Source organism: Eschrichtius robustus, chromosome 10 (genome assembly GCF_028021215.1).
Source record: "Eschrichtius robustus isolate mEscRob2 chromosome 10, mEscRob2.pri, whole genome shotgun sequence".
In the NCBI taxonomy this organism is placed as follows: Eukaryota; Metazoa; Chordata; class Mammalia; order Artiodactyla; family Eschrichtiidae; genus Eschrichtius; species Eschrichtius robustus.
Window position 1 is genome coordinate 93,994,744 of NC_090833.1, and position 26,861 is coordinate 94,021,604.

General features: G+C 49.0%; 1 protein-coding gene across 11 annotated transcripts in view; it reads left to right on the forward strand.

The window, feature by feature from the left end:
• The window catches only part of WNK2 (WNK lysine deficient protein kinase 2), a 148,677-nt gene that overhangs the window by 22,139 nt on the left and 99,677 nt on the right, over positions 1–26,861 (forward strand). For all 11 annotated transcript variants that reach the window (XM_068551857.1, XM_068551860.1, XM_068551861.1 and 8 more), the window contains 3 exons: positions 20,076–20,248; positions 20,482–20,702; positions 24,155–24,312. In XM_068551857.1, coding sequence (XP_068407958.1) covers positions 20,076–20,248; positions 20,482–20,702; positions 24,155–24,312 — 552 coding nt within the window. The remainder of the gene's footprint in view (positions 1–20,075; positions 20,249–20,481; positions 20,703–24,154; positions 24,313–26,861) is intronic.

Genomic DNA, 26,861 nt, shown 5'->3' on the forward strand with positions numbered 1-26,861 from the left:
TGTGCTGGTGGCTGTGGTACCTGCCACAGCCTGGGTGCTGACTGGGGCAGGCTGTCTGGGAAGGGGTATGAGTAGGACTTGGTTATCTGCAGAGCAGCCCTGGGAAGGGTGAGCTGGAGGGTGAACTTCGGGAACTCACCCTGCTCGCTGCTTGTACATGCGTCCTGGGTTCTTTCAGGCCTCCCCACCTGGAGCAATGTGTGCACCGCACTCTGAGATCTGCCCGTCTTCTGCAGCCATGCTTCACCCATGTCAACCATGTTCCCAGCAGCCCGCACACACCTGGAGGCAATGGGAGCCAGGTTGGCTGGGTGTCATGTTCTGACCTGCTGCTTGTGGAGGTGTTGAGCTTCTCTGAGCCTCAGCTTCCTCTTCTGTAAAATGGGGGCAGCACCGACTTGCATGGCTCATAGGGTTGAGCACCAAAGGCAGGGGTCTTGTCTTAAGGTCACCTTAGTGAGGCCAGCGTGTGGCTGTCCAGCAGGTCATGGCTGTTGGTAAATGTTTGCCTGAGGGAGAGATAGATGCAGGTGTGGAGGAGGTGGAGGCATTTCTTCACCCATTAGGGTGTAAGTGACAAGGAGAGAGACTCACTGACACCAGCTTTCCCGACCCTGAGTTCACAGGGTGTCAGACCTCAGAGTTTCGCTCCTGGGCCTCAGGAGCCTTTCCAGCTGTTGGAGGTGAGACATAACAGGTGGAGGCAGAGAAGTCCCTGTGGGATGCCAGACATGGCATCTGTAGGTCTCGGTCGTGAAATGGGGAGGTGGCTTTACCATCCCCCAGGGAGCAAACCCTCCTACGGAAAGGAGCTAGTGCCCCATTGAGCACTAGCTCTGTACTGGATTTGGGATTCTGTTCTGCTCTTGGGAAGACCATACGATCGTCCCATAGGTTACTGGGGCCACAAAGATGGTTGTCTTTTGCAGGTATGCCCTGGGGAGACCTGGGCTATAGGGCTGGATAACCCAGGAGGGCAGGATGGAGGGTGACAGAGAGCAGGATAATTGGGATGGTGTGCTTATTTCACCTGTCATTTCATTTTACTTCATTTCACTGTGTATTTGTAATTTTTGGTCATTATTTCATTGCATACTTGTGTATACACATAGTGGTAATTTTAACAGCTGAGGTGTGGTTTCAGGTGTGTCTGCCTTGTTATTGGACAAACCAATTGTAGAGCTCTGGACTTTGGGCAGTTTAGAGTTTGTACTTAGAAAGTTTGTTATGCATTCTCTTCTAAGTTTTTTAGTAGTCCAACTAGAGATTACAACAATGTATCCTTGGTTATTAAAGCCTGGTATGAAGTAGAACTTCTACCACATCCTGGGCAAGGCAGGGGTCTTGCAACGTCGAATTTCATCTACCCACCCCTGCCTGCCTTTTGTGATATTGTGTCTAAGATTTTCCTGTGTGTCTGAATTTGCAGGAGTTTTGTTTTGCTGCAATGTGCCCTGGTGTGATTTTCCTTGTATTTAACCTGGTTAGGGTTTATAGTACTTACTGAATCAATGTCTGGATGTCTTGTTTCAGTTTTGGAAAACTTTGGGCTGCTATTTTATACATATTCCTTTTGTTCCATTCTTTATGCCCTCTTGTTCCAGAACCCCATTTATGCATAGGTTGGACCTTTTCACTGTGTTCTATGAGTTTTTAAAAATCCTCTTTCCTGTATTGCCCATCCATTTGCCTCCATGTTTCACTCTGTATATCTTGTACTCACCTGTTTTCCAGTTTGCTGATCCTGTCTTTAGCTGGGTCTAACCTGCTGTTAAACCCATATATTGAGTTCCCAGTTTCATTTCTTTTTTTTTTTTTAAATATCTATTTATTTATTTATTTATTTTTGGCTGTGTTGGGTCTTTGTTTCTGTGCAAGGGCTTTCTCTAGTTGTGACAAGCGGGGGCCACTCTTCATCGCGGTGCGCGGGCCTCTCACTATCGCAGCCTCTCTTGTTGTGGAGCACAGGCTCCAGATGCGCAGGCTCAGCAATTGTGGCTCACGGGCCTAGTCGCTCCGCGGCATGTGGGATCCTCCCAGACCAGGGCTCAAACCCGTGTCCCCTGCATTGGCAGGCAGATTCTCAACCACTGTGCCACCAGGGAAGCCCCCAGTTTCATTTCTTGGTTTTAGTTTCCATTTGATTCCTATTCCATAGATTTTAGTTCTGGTGAAATTATCTTTCTATCTATTTTCTAGACCACACTAATCAGGATTTTACAGTCTGTGTCTAATAACTATAATATTTGGTTCCTCTTGTAGTTCATTGCCATTGTCTTTTTTTCTCTCTCAGTTTTCTGTCATTTGGCTTTGTCTCCTAGTCTGCCTGGCCATTTCAGATTTATGTGTTTAAAACTTATGGAGGTATTTGAGGGAGGTTGTGGGTGATTTTGTCTTTCTCTAGAGAAGATTTACTTTTGTTCCCAGAGGTAGTTAGAATTAGAGGAGATCATGTTAATCCAGTCTGAAATTGAGCTAATTCAAAGCTGAGCTTCAGCCTTTGTGAGGGCTGCTCTGTTCCATTTTATCCATTTTCCTAGCACTTTGTCCTCCTGGGGGGACTAGACTAAAGCCTGGGTGTTTGCTGAGGCCTCTCTTCCTCAGCAGTCCCTGTCAGACTGCTGAAGCTCTGCCCAGCCTTTCAGCGTCTAGTCTACTGCCTAGTGCCGGTGCTCTAAGGCAGAGCAGCACTGGTCCTACAGAAATGTATTGTGAGCCATATGTGTAATACATAGTTTAATAGCCACATTAAAAGTGTAAAAAGAGCATGTAGAGTTAATTTTAATAATATATTTTCCTTACCTCAATATACCAAAAATATCTTTTTAACATGTACAGTTGACCTTTGAACAACACGGGTTTGAACTGCATGGGTCCACTTAATACATGGGTTTTCCCCCTAGTAAATGCATGCCACAGTATTACACGATCCGTGGTTGGTTGAATCCATGGATGTGGAACCATGAATATGGAGGGCCAACTGTAAATTTGTATGTAGATTTTCAACTGTGTGGAGGAGGGTCAGTGCCCGTAGCCCCCATATTGTTCAAGGGGCGGCCCTAATTAATGTAAGATTATTAACGAGACTCAAAAAAAATTCCTTTTAAAAATGCTATGTCTTAGAAATCTAGTGTATACCTTACACTTAGATTACATCTCAGTTTGGACCAGCCTCATGTCAAGTGCTTCATAGCCACATGTGGCTTGTAGCTATTGTCTTAGGCCACACGACTCTGGGGGAGAATGTGCTGAATGTGGGGCTCCCTTCTCTTCAGAGGAGTCAGACCCAGACCTTACTGCTCATTTCACATGCATGTGCCCCATGTGCCTGCTGTCTTGTTTTGATTGTGGCCCCAGGGCTTTTGCTGCCATCTTGGGGAGGAACCAAGGAGTTGGTTCACAGGATTGGGGCAGATGGGAGCCACTGGGCTTTCCTTCGTTCCAGACGACGCTGAGCCTCTGTGGTTCTCTGTGGCCTTGATCGCATGTATTGTCCATCTGTCAGTGCCTCCCCCAACCTTGCGTTCTGGTGCAGCACCTGGCCCAGAGGGACAGCCCCAGCTTCTTGTCCTGCATCCCTGGTACAGCGTCTGGCCCAGAGGGACATCCCCCTGCCCTGTACCCTGGCGCAGTGCCTGGCCCAGAGGGACACCATGGATGTTTCAGTCCTGGGAGCATGTTCACTCAGCAGATACTAGCCTGAGGCCATCGGTCTGCAGCCTGGCCCGTGAGGTCATCTTATCTCTGTTGGTTGGATTACTTGGGCTGCCCAGGGCCTCTGGACAGGAGAGGAGTGAGTCTGGGCCACTTTTTTCTGGGGTGGGGCTTAGAGGACTTGGCTGGATGGGGCCTTCTGCAGTAGGAGGCATTGGGTTCTCCCTCCTCTCTGCTCCTGAGCAGCCAGCGCTGCAGGTCTGCATGTTCCCAGGCTTGGAGGTGTGTGGGGGAGGGTAAATACTTTTTACTTTCTGGTGGAGTGTCCATAGCATTCAGCAGATTGTTACAAGGACCCTGCACCCCACTGCTACCCTAGGGTGCCCCAGCCACAGGGGGACCCTGTACAGGAAGTGGGGCCAACGAGGAGGCCCCAGAGGAGTGACTGGTCAACAACCCAGCCCTGGTGTTGGGCAGTGTTTGCTGTCCTGCCTGCTCCTCCCCACAGGCTCTGTCCTTGGTTGAGGTGTTCATCTCAGCTGACCCACGTCCATGGTGCGTCCATATCTATCTTTAGGTGTCCCTGTGGGGAAGTGGCCTGGGGTGGGGCCAGCCCTTCCTAGAAACCAGACTTGTGGTGTGGTCAGGTGTAGGGGTGGCTGCCGCCCAGCCTCTGCTTGCTGGGCCTTGGGGCCACCTCAGGCTACTGCTCCTGGTTGGGGGGTTGTAGGGGAGCCAGGGCTGGCGCAGGGAGTGGCCAGTGGGATTTCTCTTGCTGGCTCCCATGCTCACCAGCCTCCTGTTTGCATTTCACACCATGATGACCCACTGCTCTGGCCCAGGGTGCCAGGGTTAGAGCAGATGTTCCCCTGAGAAAAGCAAAGCCTTCCCTCCTCTCCCTTGGCTGCCATCGTCCAGCATGGGTCTGCTGCCCTGGCCTCCTGGTTTCCCTTGCCCCACTGCCCTGTTCTCCCTTGTCCGCCTGCTTCTAGGAGAGAACGGACCTGAGTTCGGTACCACCCCCATTAGATCTCCATCCTTTCCCATTGTATGGAGGGGGAATAAGTGCAGTGAGACCACAGCTGTAGAGTCAAGACCCCATGGCCAGGCCAGGAGTGACTATAGATGGACCGTGGAGGGCTGACTCCCCAGCCCTTGCCAGGGAGGCCTGCTCAAGGCCGCTGTGATGGGAGGAAGTGTGTCTCGGCCGTGGCCATCTGTCATTACCTGGGACTCTCTGTGGGCTGGTTCAGGTCTGACTGGCCCGTGTGAGGCCTGAGGTCCCATAAAAGGTTTTGTGGGGTGGAGGGCTTGGGGGTGGGTACTGCAGGAAGGCTCGGGCCTGCCCAGCGAGTTCCTGCCCTTGGGGATGCTGGTGGGCTGTGGCTGTGTCCCTGATCAGGTGCTGCCTCCCCCCACCCCCGCCCCCCCCCAGCCTGTCTGCTCTCTCAGAGATATCCCCCATCCCCCATCTGGTCCTTTTCCTCTGTTCGGCTCCTTTCCTCCACCTGTCCCTACCAAGTGTGGCAGCTCCTGCTGGCTTATCACCATGGCCTGGTCTGTGTCCTGTGATGAGGAGGGTGGGCGGGCCTGGGGTGGGTGGGGTCCTGTAGCTTGCCCATGACCCAGAGCCTGGGATGGGGCATGGGGCAGAGGCCTCCACCCCAGGGGTGCCCAGCACAAAGGGCCTGTCCCAAAACTGACCCACTGTGTTCATGCCAGGGATAGGGGCTTCCTAAAGGGTAGGCAGGGGTCACCCCCCACCCACCCTGGACCTCACCTCTGACCCTGCCCAGAGTAAAAAGTAATGCTAGACCCTAGTGAGGGTCTGGAGATGGGGCTCCCACAGATGGGGTGGCACACTCTATGTCCATAGAAATGGAGGAGGCCCTGATGGGGCTGCCAGCTGGTCCTGAAGAACTGCTCTGTGCTGGAACCATAACTGCTGCCTCGCCCCATTTGCTGGCTGATGTGAACCAGCGATGAACAGAACTGATGCTGGCTCAGCCTCAGTCGAGTGATAATTAAGGTTCACCAATGGAGAATGTGTGAAGTGATAGGGAAAAGGCTCCACCTGGCTCACTAAGATCTGCGTGTTCAGTCACGTTTGTTAACTGTTTGATCAACTATGCACTACTCTTTTGTAATAATAACTCAGTGCAGAAGAAAAACGTTTGGCCCTCGAAGCTGTATGACCATAGGAAATAAAAACCCTAAATTCCAACATGCATCTTTTTATGACAGACAAATGTGGCCAGGTGATCAATAAAGACTTTCAGGAAACACTGTATTATATTAGGTTTTTGGAGTGGAAATAAGAATCTGCACTTGTGTATTTTTATAATATAGCTGGAAGACCATGAAGTTCCATGGAACCATTTCATAGAGCATTAAAATAATAACGGTATTTATGCTGGAGATGACGGTATTTATGCGGCTGGTCCAAACTGAGATGTAATCTAAGTGTAAGATATACACTAGATTTCTAAGACATAGCATTTTTAAAAGGAATTTTTAAAGTCTCGTTAATAATCTTACATTAATTAGGGCCGCCCCTTGAACAATATGGGGGCTACGGGCACTGACCCTCCACACAGTTGAAAATCTACATACAAATTTACAGTTGGCCCTCCATATTCATGGTTCCACATCCATGGATTCAACCAACCACGGATCGTGTAATACTGTGGCATGTATTTACTGGGGGAAAAATCCATGTATTAAGTGGACCCACGCAGTTCAAACCCGTGTTGTTCAAAGGTCAACTGTACATGTTAAAAAGATATTTTTGGTATATTGAGGTAAGGAAAATATATTATTAAAATTAACTCTACATGCTCTTTTTACACTTTTAATGTGGCTGTTAAACTATGTATTACACATATGGCTCACAATACATTTCTGTAGGACCAGTGCTGCTCTGCCTTAGAGCACCGGCACTAGGCAGTAGACTAGATGCTGAAAGGCTGGGCAGAGCTTCAGCAGTCTGACAGGGACTGCTGAGGAAGAGAGGCCTCAGCAAACACCCAGGCTTTAGTCTAGTCCCCCCAGGAGGACAAAGAGCTAGGAAAATGGATAAAATGGAACAGAGCAGCCCTCATGGAGATGCTGGAGTTGACGTCTTTTACAGCTACTTAAACTTATGACATAGTTGGATCCCAGCTCACACGTGGTGAAGGCACCTAGTTTTACATAGTCCTTCTGTAGGCGGCAGAAGGGGCGGGGCCCAGTGGGACCCTTGCTGCTGCTGGTGGCTCTGCCTTTTGTGGGAAGGGCAGTGGCCCGGGTGGCCTTAGAAGAACAAAGGCCCTTAAGGACACTAATTTTGAGTCATTTGTGCACCTAAATCTACCACCCCACACCAAAGGAAGATAGTATTATTTATGAAAGCAGTGAGGGGCTGGATAGTGATGATCATGTTTCCTCCTCAGGGAATTACAAGCTTGTTGGCACCCATGAGAAAGAATGTGTAAGTGTTGGAGTGCCCGACCCTCCCTGACCTGTGTATCCCCTGAGATTTTACTCTCAGCCCGTGCCCAGTGGGATCTTCCTTTTTCTGTGACTCCATAGACCCTTCATGTTGCGTCTACGCTTCCTCAGAAGTGGGATACCATCTTAAGGCAGTGGTAGGAGGACTTTACACTTTAATAATGATGCCTTTATTTTACTTTAGTTTATCTTTTATTTTTTTATTTTTTATTTTTTCAGAAGCAAAGGAAAGCTGTATTCTTTGATCAAAGAATGGAGAGGTGTGAGCTCTTGCTCTAGAGTACATGCTCTCTGATGCCTTTGTTTTAAAATGAATTAGAAAAAGCATACTTCCCTCTTCTGTGAGTTCACATATTTTATTGCTTAGATGTGGCTAAGGAGAGCACTTGAGTTTAAAAGAAGTGAATGTATTTTTAAAACTACAGTAAGGGGGGGGCCTTCAAGATGACGGAGGAGTAAGATGGGGAGATCACCTTCCTCCCAACAAGTACATCAAAAATACATATACATGTGGAACAACTCCTACAGAACACCTACTGAATGCTGACACAAGACCTGAGACTTCCCGAAAGGCAAGAAACTCCCCACATACCTGGGCAGGGCAAAAGAAAAAAGAAAAAACAGAGACAAAAGAATAGGGACGGGATCTGCACCTCTGGGAGGGAGCTGTGAAGGAGGAAAAGTTTCCATACACTAGGAAGCCCCTTCACTGGTGGGGGCGGGGGTGCGGGGGGTGGGTGGGTGGGGAAGCTTTGGAGCCAGGGAGGAGAGCACAGCAGTAGGGGCGCAGAGGGCAAAGCGGAGAGATTCCCACACAGAGGATCAGTGCTGACTAGCACTCACCAGCCTGAGAGGCTTGTCTGCTCACCTGCCATGGTGGGAGGGGGCTGGGAGCTGAGGCTCAGGCTTCGGAGGTCAGATCCCAGGGAGAGGACTGGGGTTGGCTGAGTGAACACAGCCTGAAGGGGGCTAGTGCACAACAGCTAGCCAGGAGGGAGTCCGGGAAAAAGTCTGGACCTGCCTAAGAGGCAAGACACCATTGTTTCAGGGTGCGCCAGGAGAGGGGATTCAGAGCACCGCCTAAACGAGCTCCAGAGATGGGCGCGAGCTGTGGCTATCAGCTCGGACCCCAGAGACGGGCACAAAACGCTAAGGCTGCTGCTGCAGCCACTAAGAATCCTGTGTGCAAGTACAGGTCACTATCCACACCCCCCTGGGAGCCTGTGCAGCCTGCCACTGCCAGGGTCCCATGATCCAGGGACAACTTCTTCAGGATAACACACAGCACGCCTCAGGCTGTTGCAACGTCATGCTGGCCTCCGCTGCCGCAGGGTTGCCCACATTCCGATTATAACTACTGTACCCCTCCCTCTCACTGGCATGAGTGAGCAAGAGCCCCGTAATCAGCCGCTGCTTTAACCCCTTCCTGTCTGGGTGGGGAACAGATGCCTGAGGGCGACCTACATGCAGAGGTGGGGCCAAAACCAAAGCTGAACCCCAGGAGCTGTGCGAACAAAGAAGAGAAATGGAAATTTCTCCGCGCAGCCTCAGGAGCAGTAGATTAAATCCCCACAGTCAACTTGATGTGCTCTGTATCTGTGGAATATCTGAATTTTTTTTTATTTTAATAATTTTTAAAATTTTTATAATCTTATTTTTATTTTTTAAATTTATTATTTCTTTTTCTTTCCTTTTTTCTCCTTTTGCTTCTGAGCCGTGTGGCTGACAGGGTCTTGGTGCTCTGGCCTGGTGTCAGGCCTGAGCCTCTGAGGTGGGAGAGCCGAGTTTGGGATATTGGACCACCAGAGACCTCCCGGCCCCACATAATATTAATTGGCGAGAGCTCTCTCAGAGACCTCCGTCTCAACGCTAAGACCCAGCTCTACCTAACAGCCAGCAAGCTCCAGTGCTGGACGCCCCATGCCAAACAACTAGCAAGACAGGAACACAGCCCCACCCATTAGCAGAGAGGCTGCCTGAAATCATACTAAGTTCACAGACACCCCAAAACACACCACTGGGCGTGGCCCTGCCCACCAGAAAGACAAGATCCAGCACCACCCACCAGAACACAGGCACCAGTCCCCTCCACTGGAAAGCCTACACAAGCCACTGAACCAACCTTACCCACTGGGGGCAGACACCAAAAACAATGGAAACTACGAATCTGCAGCCTGCGAAAAGGAGACCCCCAAACACTGTATGTTAAGCAAAATGAGAAGACAGAGAAATACGCAGCATATGAAGGAGCAAGGTAAAAACCCACCAGACCAAACAAATGAAGAGGAAATAGGCAGCCTACCTGAAAAAGAATCCAGAGTAATGATAGTAAAGATAATCCAAAATCTTGGATGTAGAATGCAGAAAATACAAGAAACGTTTAACAAGGACCTAGAAGAACTAAAGAGCAATGATGAACAACACAATAAATGAAATTAAAAATTCTCTAGAAGGAATCAATAGCAGAATAACTGAGGCAGAAGAACGGATAAGTGACCTGGAAGATAAAATAGTGGAAATAACTACTGCCGAGCAGAATAAAGAAAAAAGAATGAAAAGAATTGAGGACAGTCTCCGAGACCTCTAGGACAACATTAAACACACCAACATTCAAATTATAGGGGTCCCAGAAGACAAAGAGAAAAAGAAAGGGTCTGAGAAAATATTTGAAGAGATTATAGTCAAAAACTTCCCGAACATGGGAAAGGAAATAGTCAAGTCCAGGAAGTGCAGAGAGTCCCATACAGGATAAATCCAAGGAGAAACATGCCAAGACACATATTAATCGAACTATCAAAAATTAAATACAAAGAAAAGATATTAAAAGCAGCAAGGGAAAAGCAACGAATAACATACAAGGGAATCTCCATAAGGTTAACAGCCGATCTTTCAGCAGAAACTTTGCAAGCCAGAAGGGAGTGGCAGGACATATTTAAAGTGATGAAAGGGAAAAACCTACAACCAAGATTACTCTACCCAGCAAGGATATCATTCCAATTTGTCGGAGAAATTAAAACCTTTAGAGACAAGCAAAAGCTAAGAGAATTCAGCACCACCAAATCAGCTTTACAACAAATGCTAAAGGAACTTCTCTAGGCAGGAAATACAAGAGAAGGAAAAGACCTACAAAAACAAACCCAAAACAATTAAGAAAGTGATAATAGGAGCATGCATATCGATAATTACCTTAAATGTAAATGGATTAAATGCTCCAACCAAAAGACATAGACTGGCTGAATGGATACAAAAACAAGACCCGTATATAGGCTGTCTACAGGGGACCCACTTCGGACCTAGGGACACATACAGACTGAAAGTGAGGGGATGGAAAAAGATATTCCTTGCAAATGGAAATCAAACAAAAGCTGGAGTAGCAATTCTCATATCAGACAAAATAGACTTTAAAATAAAGACTATTACAAGAGACAAAGAAGGACACTACATAATGATCAAGGGATCAATCCAAGAAGAATATATAACAATTGTAAATATTTATGCACCCAACATAGGAGCACCTCAATACATAAGGGAAATGCTAATAGCCATAAAAGGGCAAGTCGACAGTAACACAATCATAGTAGGGGACTTTTAACACCCCACATTCACCAATGGACAGAGCATCCAAAATGAAAATAAATAAGGAAACACAAGCTTTAAATGACACATTAAACAAGATTGACTTAATTGATATTTATAGGACTTTCCATCCAAAAACAACAGAATACACTTTCTTCTCAAGTGCTCATGGAACATTCTCCAGGATTTGGGTCACAAATCAAGCCTTGGTAAATTTAAGAAAATTGAAATCATATGAAGTATCTTTTCCGACCACAACGCTGTGAGACTAGATATCAATTACAGGAAAAAAAACTGTAAAAACAAACACATGGAGGCTAAACAGTATGCTACTAAATAACCAAGCGATCACTGAAGAAATCAAAGAGGAAGTAAAAAAATACCTAGAAACAAATGACAATGAAAACACTACGACCCAAAACCTGTGGGATGCAGCAAAAGCAGTTCTAAGGGGAAGTTTAGAATCCTACTTCAAGAAACAAGAAACATCTCAAATAAATAAACTAACCTTACATCTAAAGCAATTAGAGAAAGAAGAACAAAAAAAACCCCAAAGTTAGCAGAAGGAAAGAAATCATAAAGATCAGAACAGGAATAAATGAAAAAGAAATGAAACAATAGCAAAGATCAGTAAAATTAAAAGCTGGTTCTTTGAGAAGATAAACAAAACTTGTAAACCTTTAGCCAGACTCATCAGGAAAAAAAGGGAGAGGACTCAAATCAACAGAAGTAGAAATGAAAAAGAAGTAACAACTGACACTGCAGAAATACAAAGAATTGTGAGAGATTACTGCAAGCAACCATATGCCAATAAAATGGATAACCTGGAAGAAATGGACAAATTCTTAGAAAAGCACAAGCTTCCGAGACTGAACCAGGAAGAAATAGAAAACATAAACAGATGAATCACAAGCACTGAAATTGAAACTGTAATTAAAAATCTTCCAACAAACAAAAGCCCAGGACCAGATGGCTTCACAGGTGAATTCTATCAAACATTTAGAGAAGAGCTAACACCTATCCTTCTCAAACTCTTCCAAAATATAGCAGAGGGAGTAACACTCCCAAACTCATTCTACGAGGCCACCATCACCCTGATACCAAAACCAGACAAAGATGTCACAAAAAAAGAAAACTACAGGCCAATATCACTGATGAACATAGGTACAAAAATCGTCAACAAAATACTAGCAAACAGAATCCAACAGCACATCAAAAGGATCATACACCTGGCTTCCCTGGTGGCGCAGTGGTTAAGAATCTGCCTGCCTTTGCAAGGGACACAGGTTCAAGCCCTGACCCTGGAAGATCCCCCATGACACAGAGCAACTAAGCCCATGTGCCACAACAACTGAAGTCTGCGCACGTAGAGCCCGTGCTCTGCAACAAGAGAAGCCACGACAATGAGAAGGCCTCTCACTGCAATGAAGAGTAGCCCCCGCTCACCGCAACTAGAGAAAGCCCACGCACAGCAATGAAGACCCAACACAGCCAAAAATAAATAAATTAATTAATTAAAAAAAGAAAAAGGATCATACACCATGATCAAGTGGGTTTTATCCCAGGAATGCAAGGATTCTTCAATATATGCAAATCTGTCAGTGTGATACACCATATTAACAAATTGAAGGCGAAAAACCATATGATAATCTCGATAGATGCAGAAAAAGCTTTCAACAAAATTCAACACCCATTTATGTTAAAAACTCTCCAGAAAGTAGGCATAGAGGGAATTTACCTCAACATAATAAAGGCCATGTATGACAAACCCACAGCCAACATCTTTCTCAGTGGTGAAAAACTGAAACCATTTCCTCTTAAGATCAGGAGAAAGACAAGGTTGTCCATTCTCACCACTATTATTCAACATAATTTTGGAAGTTTTAGCCACAGCAATCAGAGAAGAAAAAGAAATAAAAGGAATCCAAATTTGAAAAGAAGAAGTAAAGCTGTCACTGTTTGCAGATGACATGATACTATACATAGAGAACCCTAAAGGTGCTTCCAGAAAACTACTAGAACTAATCAGTGAATTTGGTAAAGTAGCAGGATACAAAATTAATGCACAGAAATCTCTTGCATTCCTATACACTAATGATGAAAAATGTGAAAGAGAAATTCAGGGAACACTCCCATTTACCATTGCAACAAAAAGAGTAAAATACCTAGGAATAAACCTGCCTAAGGAGACAAACGACCTGTATGCAGAAAACTATAAGACACTGATGAAAGAAATTAAAAATGATACAAACAGATGGAGAGATATACCATGTTCTTGGATTGGAAGAATCAACATTGTGAAAATGACTATACTACCCAAAGCAATCTACAGATTCAATGCAATCCCTATCACACTACCACTGGCATTTTTCACAGAACTAGAACAAAAAATTTCACTATTTGTATGGAAACACAAAAGACCCCGAATAGCCAAAGCAGTCTTGAGAAAGAAAAACGGAGCTGGAGGAATCAGGCTCCCTGACTTCAGACTACATACAAAGCTCCGGTAATCAAGAGAGTATGGTACTGGCACAAAAACAGGAATATATATCAGTGAAACAGGATAGAAAGCCCAGAGATAAACCCACTCATATATGGTCACCTTATTTTTGATAAAGGAGGCAAGAATATACAATGGAGAAAAGGCAGCCTCCTCAATAAGTGGTGCTGGGAAAACTGGACAGCTGCATGTAAAAGAATGAAATTAGAACACTCCCTAACACCGTACACAAAAATAAACTCAAAATGGATTAAAGACCTAAATGTAAGGTCAGACAGTATAAAACTCCTAGAGGAAATCATAGGAAGAACCCTCTTTGACATAAATCACAGCAAGATCCTTTTTGACCTACCTCCTAGAGAAATGGAAATAAAAACAAAAATAAACAAATTGGACCGAATAAAATTTAAACGCTTTTGCACAACAAAGGAAACCATAAAAAAGACGAAAAGACAACCCTCAGAATGGGAGAAAATATTTGCAAACGAAGCAACTGACAAAGGATTAATCTCCAACATATACAAACAGCTCATGCAGCTCAATATCAAAAAAACAAACAACCCAACGCAAAAATAGGCAGAAGACCTACATAGACATTTCTCCAAAGAAGATATACAGATTGCCAACAAACACATGAAAGGATGCTCAACATCACTAATCGTTAGAGAAATGCAAGTCAAAACCACAATGAGGTATCACCTCACACCGGTCAGAATGGGCATCATCAAAAAGATCTACAAAAAAAAAAAAGTACAAACAATAAATGCTTGAGAGGGTGTGGAGAAAAGGGAACCCTCTTGCATGTTCGTGGGAATGTAAATTGATACAGCCACTATGGAGAACAGTATGGAGGTTCCTTAAAATACTAAAAATAGAACTACCATATGACCCAGCAATCCCACTACTGGGCATATACCCTGAGAAAACCATAACTCAAAAAGAGTCATGAGCCACAATGTTCATTGCAGCACTATTTACAATAGCCAGGACATGGAAGCAACCTAAATGTCCATCGACAGATGAATGGATAAAGAAGATGTGGCACATACATACAATGGAATATTACTCAGCCATAAAAAGAAACAAAATTGAGTTATTTGTAGTGAGGTGGCTGGACCTAGAGTCTGTCATACAGGGTGAAGTAAGTCAGCAAGAGAAAAACAAATACCATATGCTAACACATATATATGGAATTATTAAAAAAAATTGTTCTGATGAACCTAGGGGCAGGACAGGAATAAAGACGTAGACGTAGAGAATGGACTTGAGGACACGGGGAGGGGGAAGGGTAAGCTGGGACGAAGTGAGAGAGGACCATTGACCTATATGCACTACCAAATGTAAAATAAGTAGCTAGTGGAAAGCATCCGCATAGCACAGGGAGATCAGCCTGGTGCTTTGTGACCACCTAGAGGAGTGGGATTGGGAGGGTGGGAGGGAGATGCAAGAGGGTGGGGATATGGGGGTATATGTATACATATAGCTGATTCACTTTGTTGTACAGCAGAAATTAACACAACATTGTCAAGCAATTATACTCCAATAAGGATGTTAAATTAAAAAAATAAAAGAAAATAAAATAACCTTTATCTTCCAGAAAAACCACACTAAATATTAAAGGGAACAGGTCACAGCCCAAAGCATGAGATATTACCCTTTGTCCAGAGCTCTCCTTTGCTCACCTTGTGGAGCTCAGCTCTTGAGAGAGGTCAGGATATCCCCAGTGAGCCACCTGCCTGCTGCCCCTGCAGCCGCCAGCCCCTGTGCTGACATAAACCACAATCAGCCCACTCTTCCTGGGACCTCACTCCCTCATACAGGATGCTTCTTCCTGGGATCCCTACCCTGACAGTGCCCTGGGTAGGTGGGGGCTGCCCTTCTCCCCAAGCCATGGGGGTGTTCTCTGGCTCAGGGGTGCCCCTAGCTGGCCCACCCACCTATCCCTTTCCTCTGTTTTTTGGTGCAGTGTAATTGTGTATTTATCTGTTGCCTGCCACTCCCTTCCCCCCTGAGATTGTCCACAGCCCTTTCCTGCATGCCCAGAGCCTCAGTGACCATATGGTGACTGAGAGAGGTACACGACCCTTGCCAGAAGCAGGAGTTGGGGGACCAAACATCCTCTTCTCCACTGACATCTCCACTCCCTGTGCACCTACCTGGACCCCAGACTCTGCGCCTTCTCTCTGCTTCATGGTGAAAGAGTGGTGAGGAATGGGCCAGCTCTGCAGCAGGTTGAGTCTGGGTCAAATCCTCTAGACTTGGGAAGGCTCTTCCCACCAATGGAATCCGGGGCCTAGAGTGTGCAGAGACACTAGGCAGGGCCAGTGACCCCCACCCTTGGGCCCACTCTGTCCCCAGAGCCCCTGTCGTGGAGTGATTCCCTGTACATGGGACTGTTCTCAACAAAGACCCTTGAGGCTTTCTTTTGTTTTATGACCAAATGGGGTTGGAGAGAGGTCCAGGTTGCCACCCCCAGGACTCTGGCTGTTCTGGGCATTCTCTCCCAGCTACTCATGTCCCGCCTCTGTACTGTGTGTGTGGATCCTGCCTTTCCCTGGCAGGACTCAGGGCCGCTGGGCAGCTCTGCTCATCATGGGGTTGGTTGCCTGGGGAAAGGAGATGGTCGCAGAATCCCCTGTGAGCAGACAGTGTGGCCATCTGGGTCTAATGGCTTCAGCCCTCATTGGTGGTGGTGTTGGGCAGAGCTGGTCCCTGGGTGGCCTGGGAGGGCCTGTCGGACCCAGGGCTTTCTTCGTCTAACCACCTTGGCCACCCGTCCTCCCTGTCCCCACTCTGAGGGTGCCGTCCGTGACTGGCTGGACCTTTTCCCTATAGGAGACAAGAGCCAGCATTGTCCCAGAATGCTTTTATCCTTTATAATCTGATTGACTCTCGCCATCTTTACCCAATAAATAATTTACCAATAATTTATCCACCACCAGGGACCTGGTGGGAGGCAGGTTGGTCTAAGAGAACTCACCTCCCTGTGTGGTGGGGGTGAACTGTCCCATAGCGATACTCTGTGAGCAGCCAGAGCCCACCACTCAACACCAGACCTCAAGAACAGCCTGACTCTGGCAGGATTTGGGGTTCTCAAAGGGATCAGGTGCTCTCTTCCTATCCTGATTCATGACTTGAGCCCCCAGCACATCAATTACTGACTTCACCCCATAAAGAGTGATGAGGCATCAGTCACTGGGGTGGTCCTGCCTCCATGGAGTCACTGAGCTAATGGGGCCAGCCAGCAATCAACAAACAGTGGAAAGGACCCCGGCCAGCTCTGAGAGGGGGACGCTGGGCAGCACACTGCGGCGGCTCTGGGCAGTTCTCTGAGGACATGCCAACTGACCTTTTAAATTATCAAGCAGTGTGTCACCTAGTTAAAAATAGCGCAGTGGCTTAGAACATAAAATAAGGTCTGCTCCCTCCCATCTCCACACCCAGCCCAGCTCCAAGAGGCGCTGTCATTAAAGAGCTGACTTTTGTCTTATACTCAAGTCTTGGATTTATCCTGTTTAGCTGGCATCTAAAAACGAAAACTATAGCATATGCAGGGCACATATGTTAGCTTTGTTAGTTATGTTATTTATAACATGAACCTCTTGCTCCGAACTATAATATAATGAAATCTTTAACTTTGCTGTTGGTTGATGTTGAAATATTGGCAGGAACAATTTTTATTATAACTATAAATAATCCTGTGAGTTTCCTCTAGAATCAGTGACCAGACCATTGGAAGGTCTAGTAACTGAAATATAACAGAAATGTCATCGTCCAAAGCTGTCTGTTGGGGCAGGGAGTGGCACAGTGGGGCAACCCCACGTCCTTTCTGGTTTCCTTCTCCTGGTGCAGCCAAGTTCAGTCGTCCATTGTGGGCCAGTGGAGTTGGCTTCACCAAGTTCCCTTCTGTGTTGTTCTGTGTTTTGCAGAAACACTTCCAGTAGCTGTTTCACCTAGGGTGCTGGGAAGTAACCTTTGGGTTCTCGAGTGTCTGAGAATAAGTCTTTGGGCCTCGTGGTTTGATGTCCCTTTGGCTGGTGATAGAATTCCAGGTTTGAGCCGGCACGTTGAGGATGTTGCCAGTGTTGCCGGTGAGACTGGGTGCCTGTCTGGGTGTTCCTCAGCAGGTAGAACTTGATCTCAGTCTTTGGGAATCTCACTTTTGCTGGAATGAGACTGGAGGTGGGTCATTTTTCATTTACTCTGACCTGGCCTTGGCACATGCTTTTATTCTAAATAGTTCTTCTTTTAGCTCAGGGAAATGCTATTCTGCTATCTTCCTCCTTCCTGATATCTGTTTTCTGCTCTTATAACTCCTGTTCCTTGTTGTTAGGACTTCCAGCTGGTTCTTTCATGCCTCTTGATGTTTTTCTTCTATTTCTCTCATTTGGTTTTCAGATGCTTTCACTTTATTTTTTACATTTGAAAAATGGAGGTATAACTTACACATGATGAAACACAGATCTTAAGTGTATAGCTGATGAGCTTTGACAGATGCATGCGAAGGTGTAACCCTTGTCCTCTGTTATAATGTAGAGTGTTCCCGTCGTCCCCCCACACCTCCCCAGGTTCTCAGCTCCTGCATCTTCCCCCACCAAAGAGGCAAGCCCTTGTTCTGGTTTCACCCCCACGTGTGAGTTCTGCCTTTTCTGGAGTTTGGGAGATATTATGAATGGAGCTGCTGTCAATCCTTTGTTTTGAGGTGGTTACCTTGGAGGGGAGTGGCTGGATCTAGAGCAGGGGTGAACCTGCCAAGGGCTCACTGAGGCTTGTACCAGCTTGCACTTCCAACAGCTGTGTGCCCAGAGGGAGCCCAGCTGCTCTCAGATGCCCAGTGGTTGGAATGATCCATCTTTTTATTTTAGCCCTTCTGGTGGGTGTGAAGTGGTATCTTGTGCTTGTAATTGGCATTTTCCTGGTGACTCATGATGCTGAGCATGTTTTCATGTGCTTATTGACCGTTTCTTCATCTTCTTTTGTGACTTTGCTGTTCATGTCTTTATTGTTGAGGTATGGGAGTTCCATCTGTATTCTAGATGTAACTCCCATGTCAAATACACGTATTGAGAATACGTTGGTGGCTTGACTTATTTTCTAAAACAAAGCATCACCTTTGATGAGTAGAACATGTTTCCATGTTATTGGCTAAATGGTTACTTTTTTGTATTTAGTGTTTCATTAGATTACAGAATATCTTATTCTTAAAGTATGGAGCTTTAATTTGCAAAAGCTCTTCCTTGATTGTTTCTTTTTAAGGAGAAGCTGCTCTTATTTATGTGTGTCAGCCTCTTGGATCTTTATGAGGACATGAACTAGATTTTTTTTTTGAAGTCGCTTTTGTCCCTGAATTATTTGTTTTTCTGGGATCAATCTTGGTATATCTTTGCTCTGTTGGTGATTATGCCGTCCAGTCCCACTTGTGCGTGGAGTGTCTGATGAGGGTTTGTTGGGGTGGGCCTGGCGGGAGGGAGAATGCCTAATGGGTACAGTGCCACTTGGGATAGAATTCCTTAACCAGCTGATCTCGTCATGATTCCAGGGCCCTCTTCTTCTCTTTGGATTGGTTGGAGTCTGGCTTGATGTCCTCTGAGGTCTTTCAGAGGACCCGAGGGGTTTTGGCCTGTGATTTTTTCAGCTCTGATTTCTCCCTCCATTTGTCCAGATTTATCCATTTCTGTCTTCCTAGAACTCCTCAAAACTTGACGTTTTGTGTTCATTTGTATTTATGTTTCTTTCTGAGAGTCCTCCTGGTGGGAGGGTGAAGGCGTGGGCTTTGTGGGCTGATTGGGCCGTGATGGAGGTGACATTGGGGGTACACACTCAGGCTTGGGGAGAAGGCCGTGCTGGGGTCCCTAGAGGTAAGATTCATCCATGAGTTGAAGTTGAAAACAACAGAGCTCTGAGTGCTCTGAGGTGGGAATCCTTTGGAAGGTTTTGGGAAGGGAAGGGCCAGGATCTAGGCTGCAGGGGCGGGATGAGGCAGGGGGCAGGGTTGGTGATGGATGGGGGTCAGGGAAATGCTGGAGCAGATGGGGTGGGGACAAGCAAGGTGCTTGCGGTGTTGGAATGTGCTGCGGGTGTCAGTGGTCTTCCTCCAGAGATGTGGCTGGAGCACACTTATGGGCGACACCCCAGAGGTGGCTCCTAGTACTTTGATGGTGGTGTTATAGTTCCCCACTTAAACTTAACGTCCAGCTTAGTGCTCAGGGTGCAGGTGTTCCCAGGCCCCAGGAAGTGTGTCTGCCATGTCCTCTAGCACTGATGCGGGCATGGCTGGGCATCTGCTCTTCTCCTCTGTTCTTGTCTCTTGTCTCTTGTCAGCATCTCCTGATTTTCTGGTTGTCATCTGCCGTGGTTGTGAACATATTCTCAAAGTTATGTGTAAATTAGAAGTAAACGGATGCTTCTTTCTTTTAATAATACTCAGTAAGTAGGTGTGGAGGGAGCAAGGTTTCAGAGCTGTTTTTAGGGGACAAGCTCATGAGTATTGCAGTGTGGGTTTTGGAGGTGTCTCTGGTTCCCGGAGACCATTTTGCCTCAGCCCTCCTTGAGCAAGGAGGAGCTCATTCAGGATCAATGAGGCTTCAGGGTCTGATGTTGCAGATGCTGGAGAACCAGGAGCAACTTGTGCCGGCTTTCTAAGTCAGAGGCCTGCTCTGCTCTCTGTGGATAAAGAGGGGAAGGACTTGGGTCAGACTTCCCTCGACCCTAGATGTCTAGTCCTTTCCATCTACTGTGCTCTGTGTGTAAGGAGACGAGCGAGTGGCCTGGCAGATTCCTGGCCCTGGCTCCCTGGAAGGCCTCTGCCTGAGGCTGCGCAGGGCGTCCCTCTCAGCCTGTGTGTGTTTCTCCCTAGGACCGGAAGCTCACCAAACTGGAGAGGCAGCGGTTCAAGGAGGAGGCTGAGATGCTGAAGGGCCTGCAGCACCCCAACATTGTGCGCTTCTACGACTTCTGGGAGTCCAGTGCCAGGGGGAAGCGGTGCATCGTGCTGGTGACTGAACTGATGACCTCGGGGACTCTGAAGACGTGAGCGTGCCACCTGCCCAGCCAGCCGGGGCCTCGGGGTGGGCTTGACCCAGGGCTCAAGAGTCGTGATGGCTGAGGCCCCAGGCCTCCTATCTGCTTGGGGTGGTCCTGGCTGGTGTGGCCAGCACCCCTCTCTCAGAAGTGCCCCTGTTTGGGTGATAAATACACAGCCCCCAGCAATTGGAAGCCCCTTCCCCACACGAGCCATCGGTGAGCCACACCCCCACCCGCAGGTACCTGAAGCGGTTCAAGGTGATGAAGCCCAAGGTCCTGCGCAGCTGGTGCCGGCAGATCCTGAAGGGCCTGCTGTTCCTGCACACCAGGACGCCCCCCATCATCCATCGGGACCTCAAGTGCGACAACATCTTTATCACCGGACCCACAGGGTCTGTGAAGATTGGCGACTTGGGCCTGGCCACCCTCAAGAGAGCATCCTTTGCCAAGAGTGTGATAGGTAAGCCCGTCTCCAGGGCACCTCCCCACCCCTCGGGGTCACCGTCCTGCAAGAGTGAGGTGCGCTAGTTCTGCTCCCTTCCTGTGCCCCTGTGCCAGGCTGCAGCCCTGGATGCCCTGTGAGTCCCTTGGCTCTGTCCCTTGGGTGGTGAGGCCGACTGGCACCAAGGGGCTGTTGGTGCTGTGGGTACTTGGGAGTGGGAAGGAGGTCCGGAGGACAGAGGGATGTGGGGACTTTGTGGTCAGTGAGGCTGGAGCTGGCTTCAGTGGGCTGGGGGGTGGGTAGGGTGCCCCAGGCCCTGAGGCCCACAGAAAGTAGCCCTTGGGGTACTTAGGGGCACAGAGTGAGCGTGTGGGGCATGGGGGCTGAGGGATTCCATGTGGATGGCAATTTGCTGGCCATTCCTGCCTCTGCATTTCTTGTCCTCCTCTGAGAAGCCGCTCTGTTGCTGTAGTTGCCACGAGGAGATGGTCTGCAGCTCGTGCCAGCCCCGTGTGAGGTCCTGGTGTGGTCCTGGTGTGGTCCTGATACACAGTGGGCACTATGTGTCCACCAGGCCCGGTGGGAGCCCCTCCAGGCTTTGCAAAGAGAGTGCTTGGAGGGACTGTGGGGCAGCCATTTATGGGGTTCAAGATGTCTGGAAAGTGCCAGTGTGCTGCAGGGTCAGGTGGCTCCAGGATGTGGCTCTGGAAGCTTGGATCAGGTGGGATTGGGAGAGGCTGTCCTGCGTGCCATGATGTGAGGGCTTCTTCCCACATAAGCAGAATGAGAGGGTGATTCAGGGCTTTGCGAGTTCATGGTTTTGCTGTATGGTTGGAGACAGAACTTGACCTGTTTGTGGAAAATGAAACCGGTGGGAATTTGGAAACTTCTCTGGCAGGGTAGTGGGTTTGAAATGTGACATCTGGGGCAGGGTGGCCACTGGGGGTGCCCTGTGGACATGGGGCCTCCGGCTGAACAGGGAAGCTGAGTGGTAGGGCAAGGGTTGACCCAGGCCTCAGTTCCCTATCTGTGAAATAGGTGGAGCAGGTGAGGGTCTAGCTGTGGGACACACCCCCAGCCTGTGAGCTGCTGGAGGTTTACAGGCAGGTTTTGCAGATTTGGCCTTGGAAGTGGGGGTTTCCTTGGTGCCTCTTTTCCCCCTTGGAAATGGACTTTCCAGTTGTTGGGGTGCGATGAAGCCTGGGTGTTTCCAGGAGGCACAGTGAGCCGCACAAAGGGTGCCTGATTTCATGGGGCTCCCCGGTCACCCCACCTTTTGCTCAGCTGGAGCCCACGAGGCTCCACACTCATTGTCAATGGAGGCTGATTAATGCATCTAAATAGGCCCTGGCCTCAGCAAGGGGCCTCAGCTGAGTTGGGGGGGTCTGTGGTAAGGTGGGGGATCCGCCAGGATGACGCTTTCCCTTCCATGCTGTGTCCAGGGTACCTGTGGGGCGGTTGATGCTGTGGACCCATTCTGGGTGCAGCCGTCAGAGAGGTTTTGTGCAGATAAGACGTGGCCCACTTGAGACATCTGGGTGGCAGCCTCCCAGATGCTACCCATGACCCTTGTGGGGTTTGTCCCGGAGGGCCACTTGGATCTGATGCTGTCATGGTGTGCTCTCACTGCGTTTGTGCTAGGTCCTGAGTGGGTGGAGCTGAAGTGGGCGCAGTCCTTCCTGCAGGTGTTCACAGCCATGGAGGCTGGGATGTGGGGGATGTGGGGCCATGGGGCTGAGGAGGTGTGCCCAGAGGTCCCTGGACAGACACGTGTGTGTGTGTGCCAGCACACACACATTCTTATTAACATTTAGATTTAAATGGCTACATTGTAAGGAAGGAGAAGAAAGTTCAGTGTCTGTGGCCCAAGCACATGTGCAGAATTGGCGTCCCCCACCATCCCGGATTGGTGGAGCTGGGGCCCACACACACCCACTGCCCACCCTATCCCCCCCAAAGCCAGGACATCTGGGGGCCTTGGGGTATTTCTTGTAAAGCAGCATTCCTGGTTCCCAAGGGTCTCAGGAGAGACTGAGCTGGGTGATTGGGAGTCCTGACCAGGTGAGTGGGGTCCCCCCAGGCCAGCTCAGCTCCCAGCTTCTTGCCAGCAACCCTGAGGCTCCTTTCTCCCTCTTCCCCTATAGATGGATATAGCCAAGTGCAAAAAATTTTCAGTACAGTCATATGGTTCAAAAGCCCAAAAGGATGAAAAATTCCTTGTGCAAGGTCCCTTGAACTCCTGTTTTCTCTCTACTCATCATTATTTCTGATGGGATCTTCCAGAATTCTTTATGCGTGTGTGTAAATCATAATATAGGTTCTTGTTTTTCCCATTTTTTACCCAAACTGTTAACTTTTTTTGTTAAACATATAGTACATCTTAAATTGAAATTATAGGTAAAGGAGAAAAAATTAAAATCACCCTTAATCTACCTGCATCCCAGGCCCCCCCACAACCCCCATGCTTTTTAACCCAATAGTTTGCGCTGTTTTGCATCTGCTTTTTAAAAAAATTGGAACATTTTGAGAATCTTCCAAAGTCAACAAAGATGGAGTAGTGAAAATTAAAAGCAGCCTTATTGAAATTGATGGCCCCTTTTCTTTGCATTCAGCTTGACAGATGCTCAACTGGACCTATTTTAATAAAAGGAGTTTGTGATTTTTAAAGCAAATGTTTGTTACAGGAAAATTAAAAACACCAGACTAGTGTAACTAAAGGAAAAATCAGCCGTAACCCCACCTCCTAGTTGAGTCATTTTGGTCTGTGCTTATCGTTTTATATGGGATGCTCAGCATGCATGTGCAGTCATATATTTGGCTTATTTTACTCAGCCTATGTGAGTCTCTCATATCCTTAAAAATTCAGAGTAAGCGTTATTTTAAAATCTCTTGTGCTTAGAATGGATGGGCAGTTCTCACCATATCACCTAGCTGGTACCTGCCTGGTGAATGGCACCTGCCCAGCTGTCCCCAGGCAGCCATCTTCAGTGAAGATGATCACTGTCTGGGCTGCTGGGTGCTCTGCTTGTCTAGGGACATGGGAGGCTTTCTGGGGTTTTGCAGTTTAAGGAGCTATGTGGTGGCCACACGTTTTTGTCTGCTCAGGGTTATCTGGGCCTGTGGCCAGGAGGGGTGTGCTTAGGCTTCTGCCTCCTCAAAGAGGCACCTCTGCCATTTCTGACACAAACCTGTCTCCTGGGAAGTAATGGTCTCTCAGCTCTGTGGTCAGGGGATGGCACTGTGAACTGATCCAACCTGGAATCAGGAGGGTCCAGGGGGAATTTTGGGGAACTTCTGTCAATAAAGCAGAAGCCTGTTTGAATCCTGCATTCCAGGACCAATGACAAGGAGCATGGGGGCAGGGCCAACCCTGGCTTGTGGATGGGGGAGGAGGCATGGGGCTCTGAGAGGCCCAAGGGTCTCCTGGGCCCAGTGACCACTGACCCTGCATCTTTTGCTCCTGGGCGCAGGTACCCCTGAGTTCATGGCACCAGAGATGTATGAGGAGCATTACGATGAGTCTGTGGATGTTTATGCCTTCGGGATGTGTATGCTGGAGATGGCCACCTCGGAGTACCCCTACTCGGAGTGCCAGAACGCCGCCCAGATCTACAGGAAGGTCACCTGTGTGAGTCCACCGGCCACTGTGACGGGCTGTGCGTCCCGCGCTGGGCTCTGTGTGCTTTGTAAAATCCTCACAGAAGCTGTGTGAGGACGGGAAGGAAGCCAGTTTACAGATGGGGAAATAGAGGCTTAGTGGGTAACTCAGGTCTCTGAGCTGCGGTGGAGTAGCAGCAGTTGTAATGTGGGCCATGGGCGGATCCTGGAGGCTGTCACTGGGGCCTCACGCAGCTCTGCGGGGCTGGAGCACCGAAGGGGCCTCTCCAGGAGGTGCCCAGGCCGCCTGTCCATAGAACCCCTCCTCTGTGCCACCTGGGGGCTGCTGGCTTTCCCACCTTCTGGCATGTCCCTAGGCTTTAACTGGATGGTTTCAGTTGTGAAAACAGCATCCTGTCCTCCCCCTGTGGCTGTCCCGCTGGGTGGGGAATGCAAGGGGAGCATCCAGGGCAGGGCAGCTGGGGCTGGGGCTTTTCTGGGCCCTGGTAGCTCACTGTCCATTTGCATCTGCGGCCCCAAGGCCCCACCACCCGAGTGCTGGTTGCCTCGCCCCCGCCCCCGCCCCCGATGCAGCCTCCTCACTTCTGCAGAAGCATGAGGAGCCATGGTTCTCGCCACTCCGGAGCGCCCGCCCTTATCCCGCCCTCCTCCTTGAGCCCTTCCCGCAGGTTGCAGCTTGCTTCTGTCCTTTGGTTCTTAATTCTAAGTTATCTATTGGTCATTTATTTACTTTGAGCCCCTCCTGTGTGCCGCTGAGGGTGCAAGGTGGGAAGAGAGAATCCTTGGTTGGCAGCACTTGTGGGCATGGGTCAGAGACCCACAGATAGGTGTGCAGCTCCCCAGTGGTGCTGACCGGAGAGGTGGGCCCATCGGCTGTGGGCAGTGGTCCTCCAGGGGGACAGGGGAGGGACCCAAGGGAGGTTAGGGCTGCATTGCCAGGCCTTGAAGGGGTGCTGGTGCCCAGGGTGCAGGTGGAGCAGCTGCTGACCTTGGTTCTGGTTGCACATGTGGATGGGGTGGTGGTCCTTCTGCTGGGCTTGGGGAGACAGAGACTGAGTCCCCTGGGCACATGCTCCTCGGCCACTCCAGTTCTTCCACCAGCCCTGCTGCCCCCCATTTAGGCCCTGGGAGACAGGACACTAGTCAGGGTCCCGCAGCTCCTACGTGGACCCATGTTGGTTTGGGTAAAGCTAGGCTCGGCCCCACCTTGCCTCCTTGAGGAAATCAGATGAAAGGTGCATTCCCTGATCCTTGGTGTTTCCTCTGTTTGCAATAACACCCTTGTGCTCTGGGTCCTCTGGGCCCTCACGCTACACCCACACGCTGGTCCAGCCTCCAGCATCTGCTCCCGTCCTTGGGGGTCTCTTGGGGTCTTGGTGCCCATAGTTCTCAGCTGCCCCAACTCTGTGCTTCTGAGCCCAGAGACGTGAGCCCCTTCAAAACAGCAACTTGTTCTTCTGGCACATTCTTTACTTGCTTTGGGGACCTCAGCTTTCCAGAGATTTAAATGACAGTGTACGTACACACTTACCTGTATTTATAGTTTCTCAGACCACCTGCCCCCACCCCCGTAGGACTGTGGCCTTTCTTGCTGGCAAAGGTAAACTTCTTTTTCTGTTGGCTTCAGTGGAGTGGCACGGGGTTCTCATCTTAGGGGGACCCCTTGTCTGCTTCTGAAACCCAGGGTGCTGTGTCTGTTGCTGCACAGACTCCCCTGCATGTCAGGCACAACCTGACCCCAATTGGTTATGGCCAGAGGTCATAGGCAGGGGTTTGGTGGGCACCATGGGGCCCCAGCTGGGTGGTGGGAGCTGCTGGGGATACTGCACTCCCAGGTCTGCCCCTGGGCTGGGGGTGCACCTCCCCTCTCCCCCATCCCTTTCTGTGGGAAAATGTATGCTTTAAAAAAACAAGCCAGGACAAGACCTTTGAAGGCAAAGTTGTTTTGAAGGAGGAAGAACATGATGGTTGAGCCCTCACTGTGTTCAAAATGCTTAAAAACCAGGATCCCCTCCCCCCAAACCCCACCCTGAACAGATTGCAAATAAGACCGGCAGTCCAGCCCCTGTTTCTCCTGGAATCCTATCTGCTTGTGGGATTGACACTCTGCTCCCCCCATGCCTCTGGCTGCATGCCCCTAGCACCCGCTGGGTCTCTGGTCAGCGTGAATGCTCAGCCACCTCCTGCTCCCGCTGCCTGAAAGTCATCTGATGTGGCTGCTGGCTGTGGAGTTCCGTGGTACAGTTGCTTGCTTGCAGCCCCCTCAAGCCACCAGGCCTTGGAAGTCAGCCCCGCCGGTGACCACAGTGGGGCCAGCAACAGTGACCACATAGTGACTTCTGCACCCTCCAGGGGGCTGTGGCGAGAAAGGCCAGCTCTTTAGGGTTCCTTGTCTAGCCTCCAAGACCCTCTGGGCAGCTGGCATGGGAGGCCCTGGCTGGCCGGCGGGTGGCCTCGGGCAGGTGTGCCTCCCCGGCCCGCTCCGCTGTGCAGTAAGAGTGCACATGCTCCCTTGTGGGGAGCTGGGTTGGGCAGAGTGAGCATCGTTGATGTCTGCTC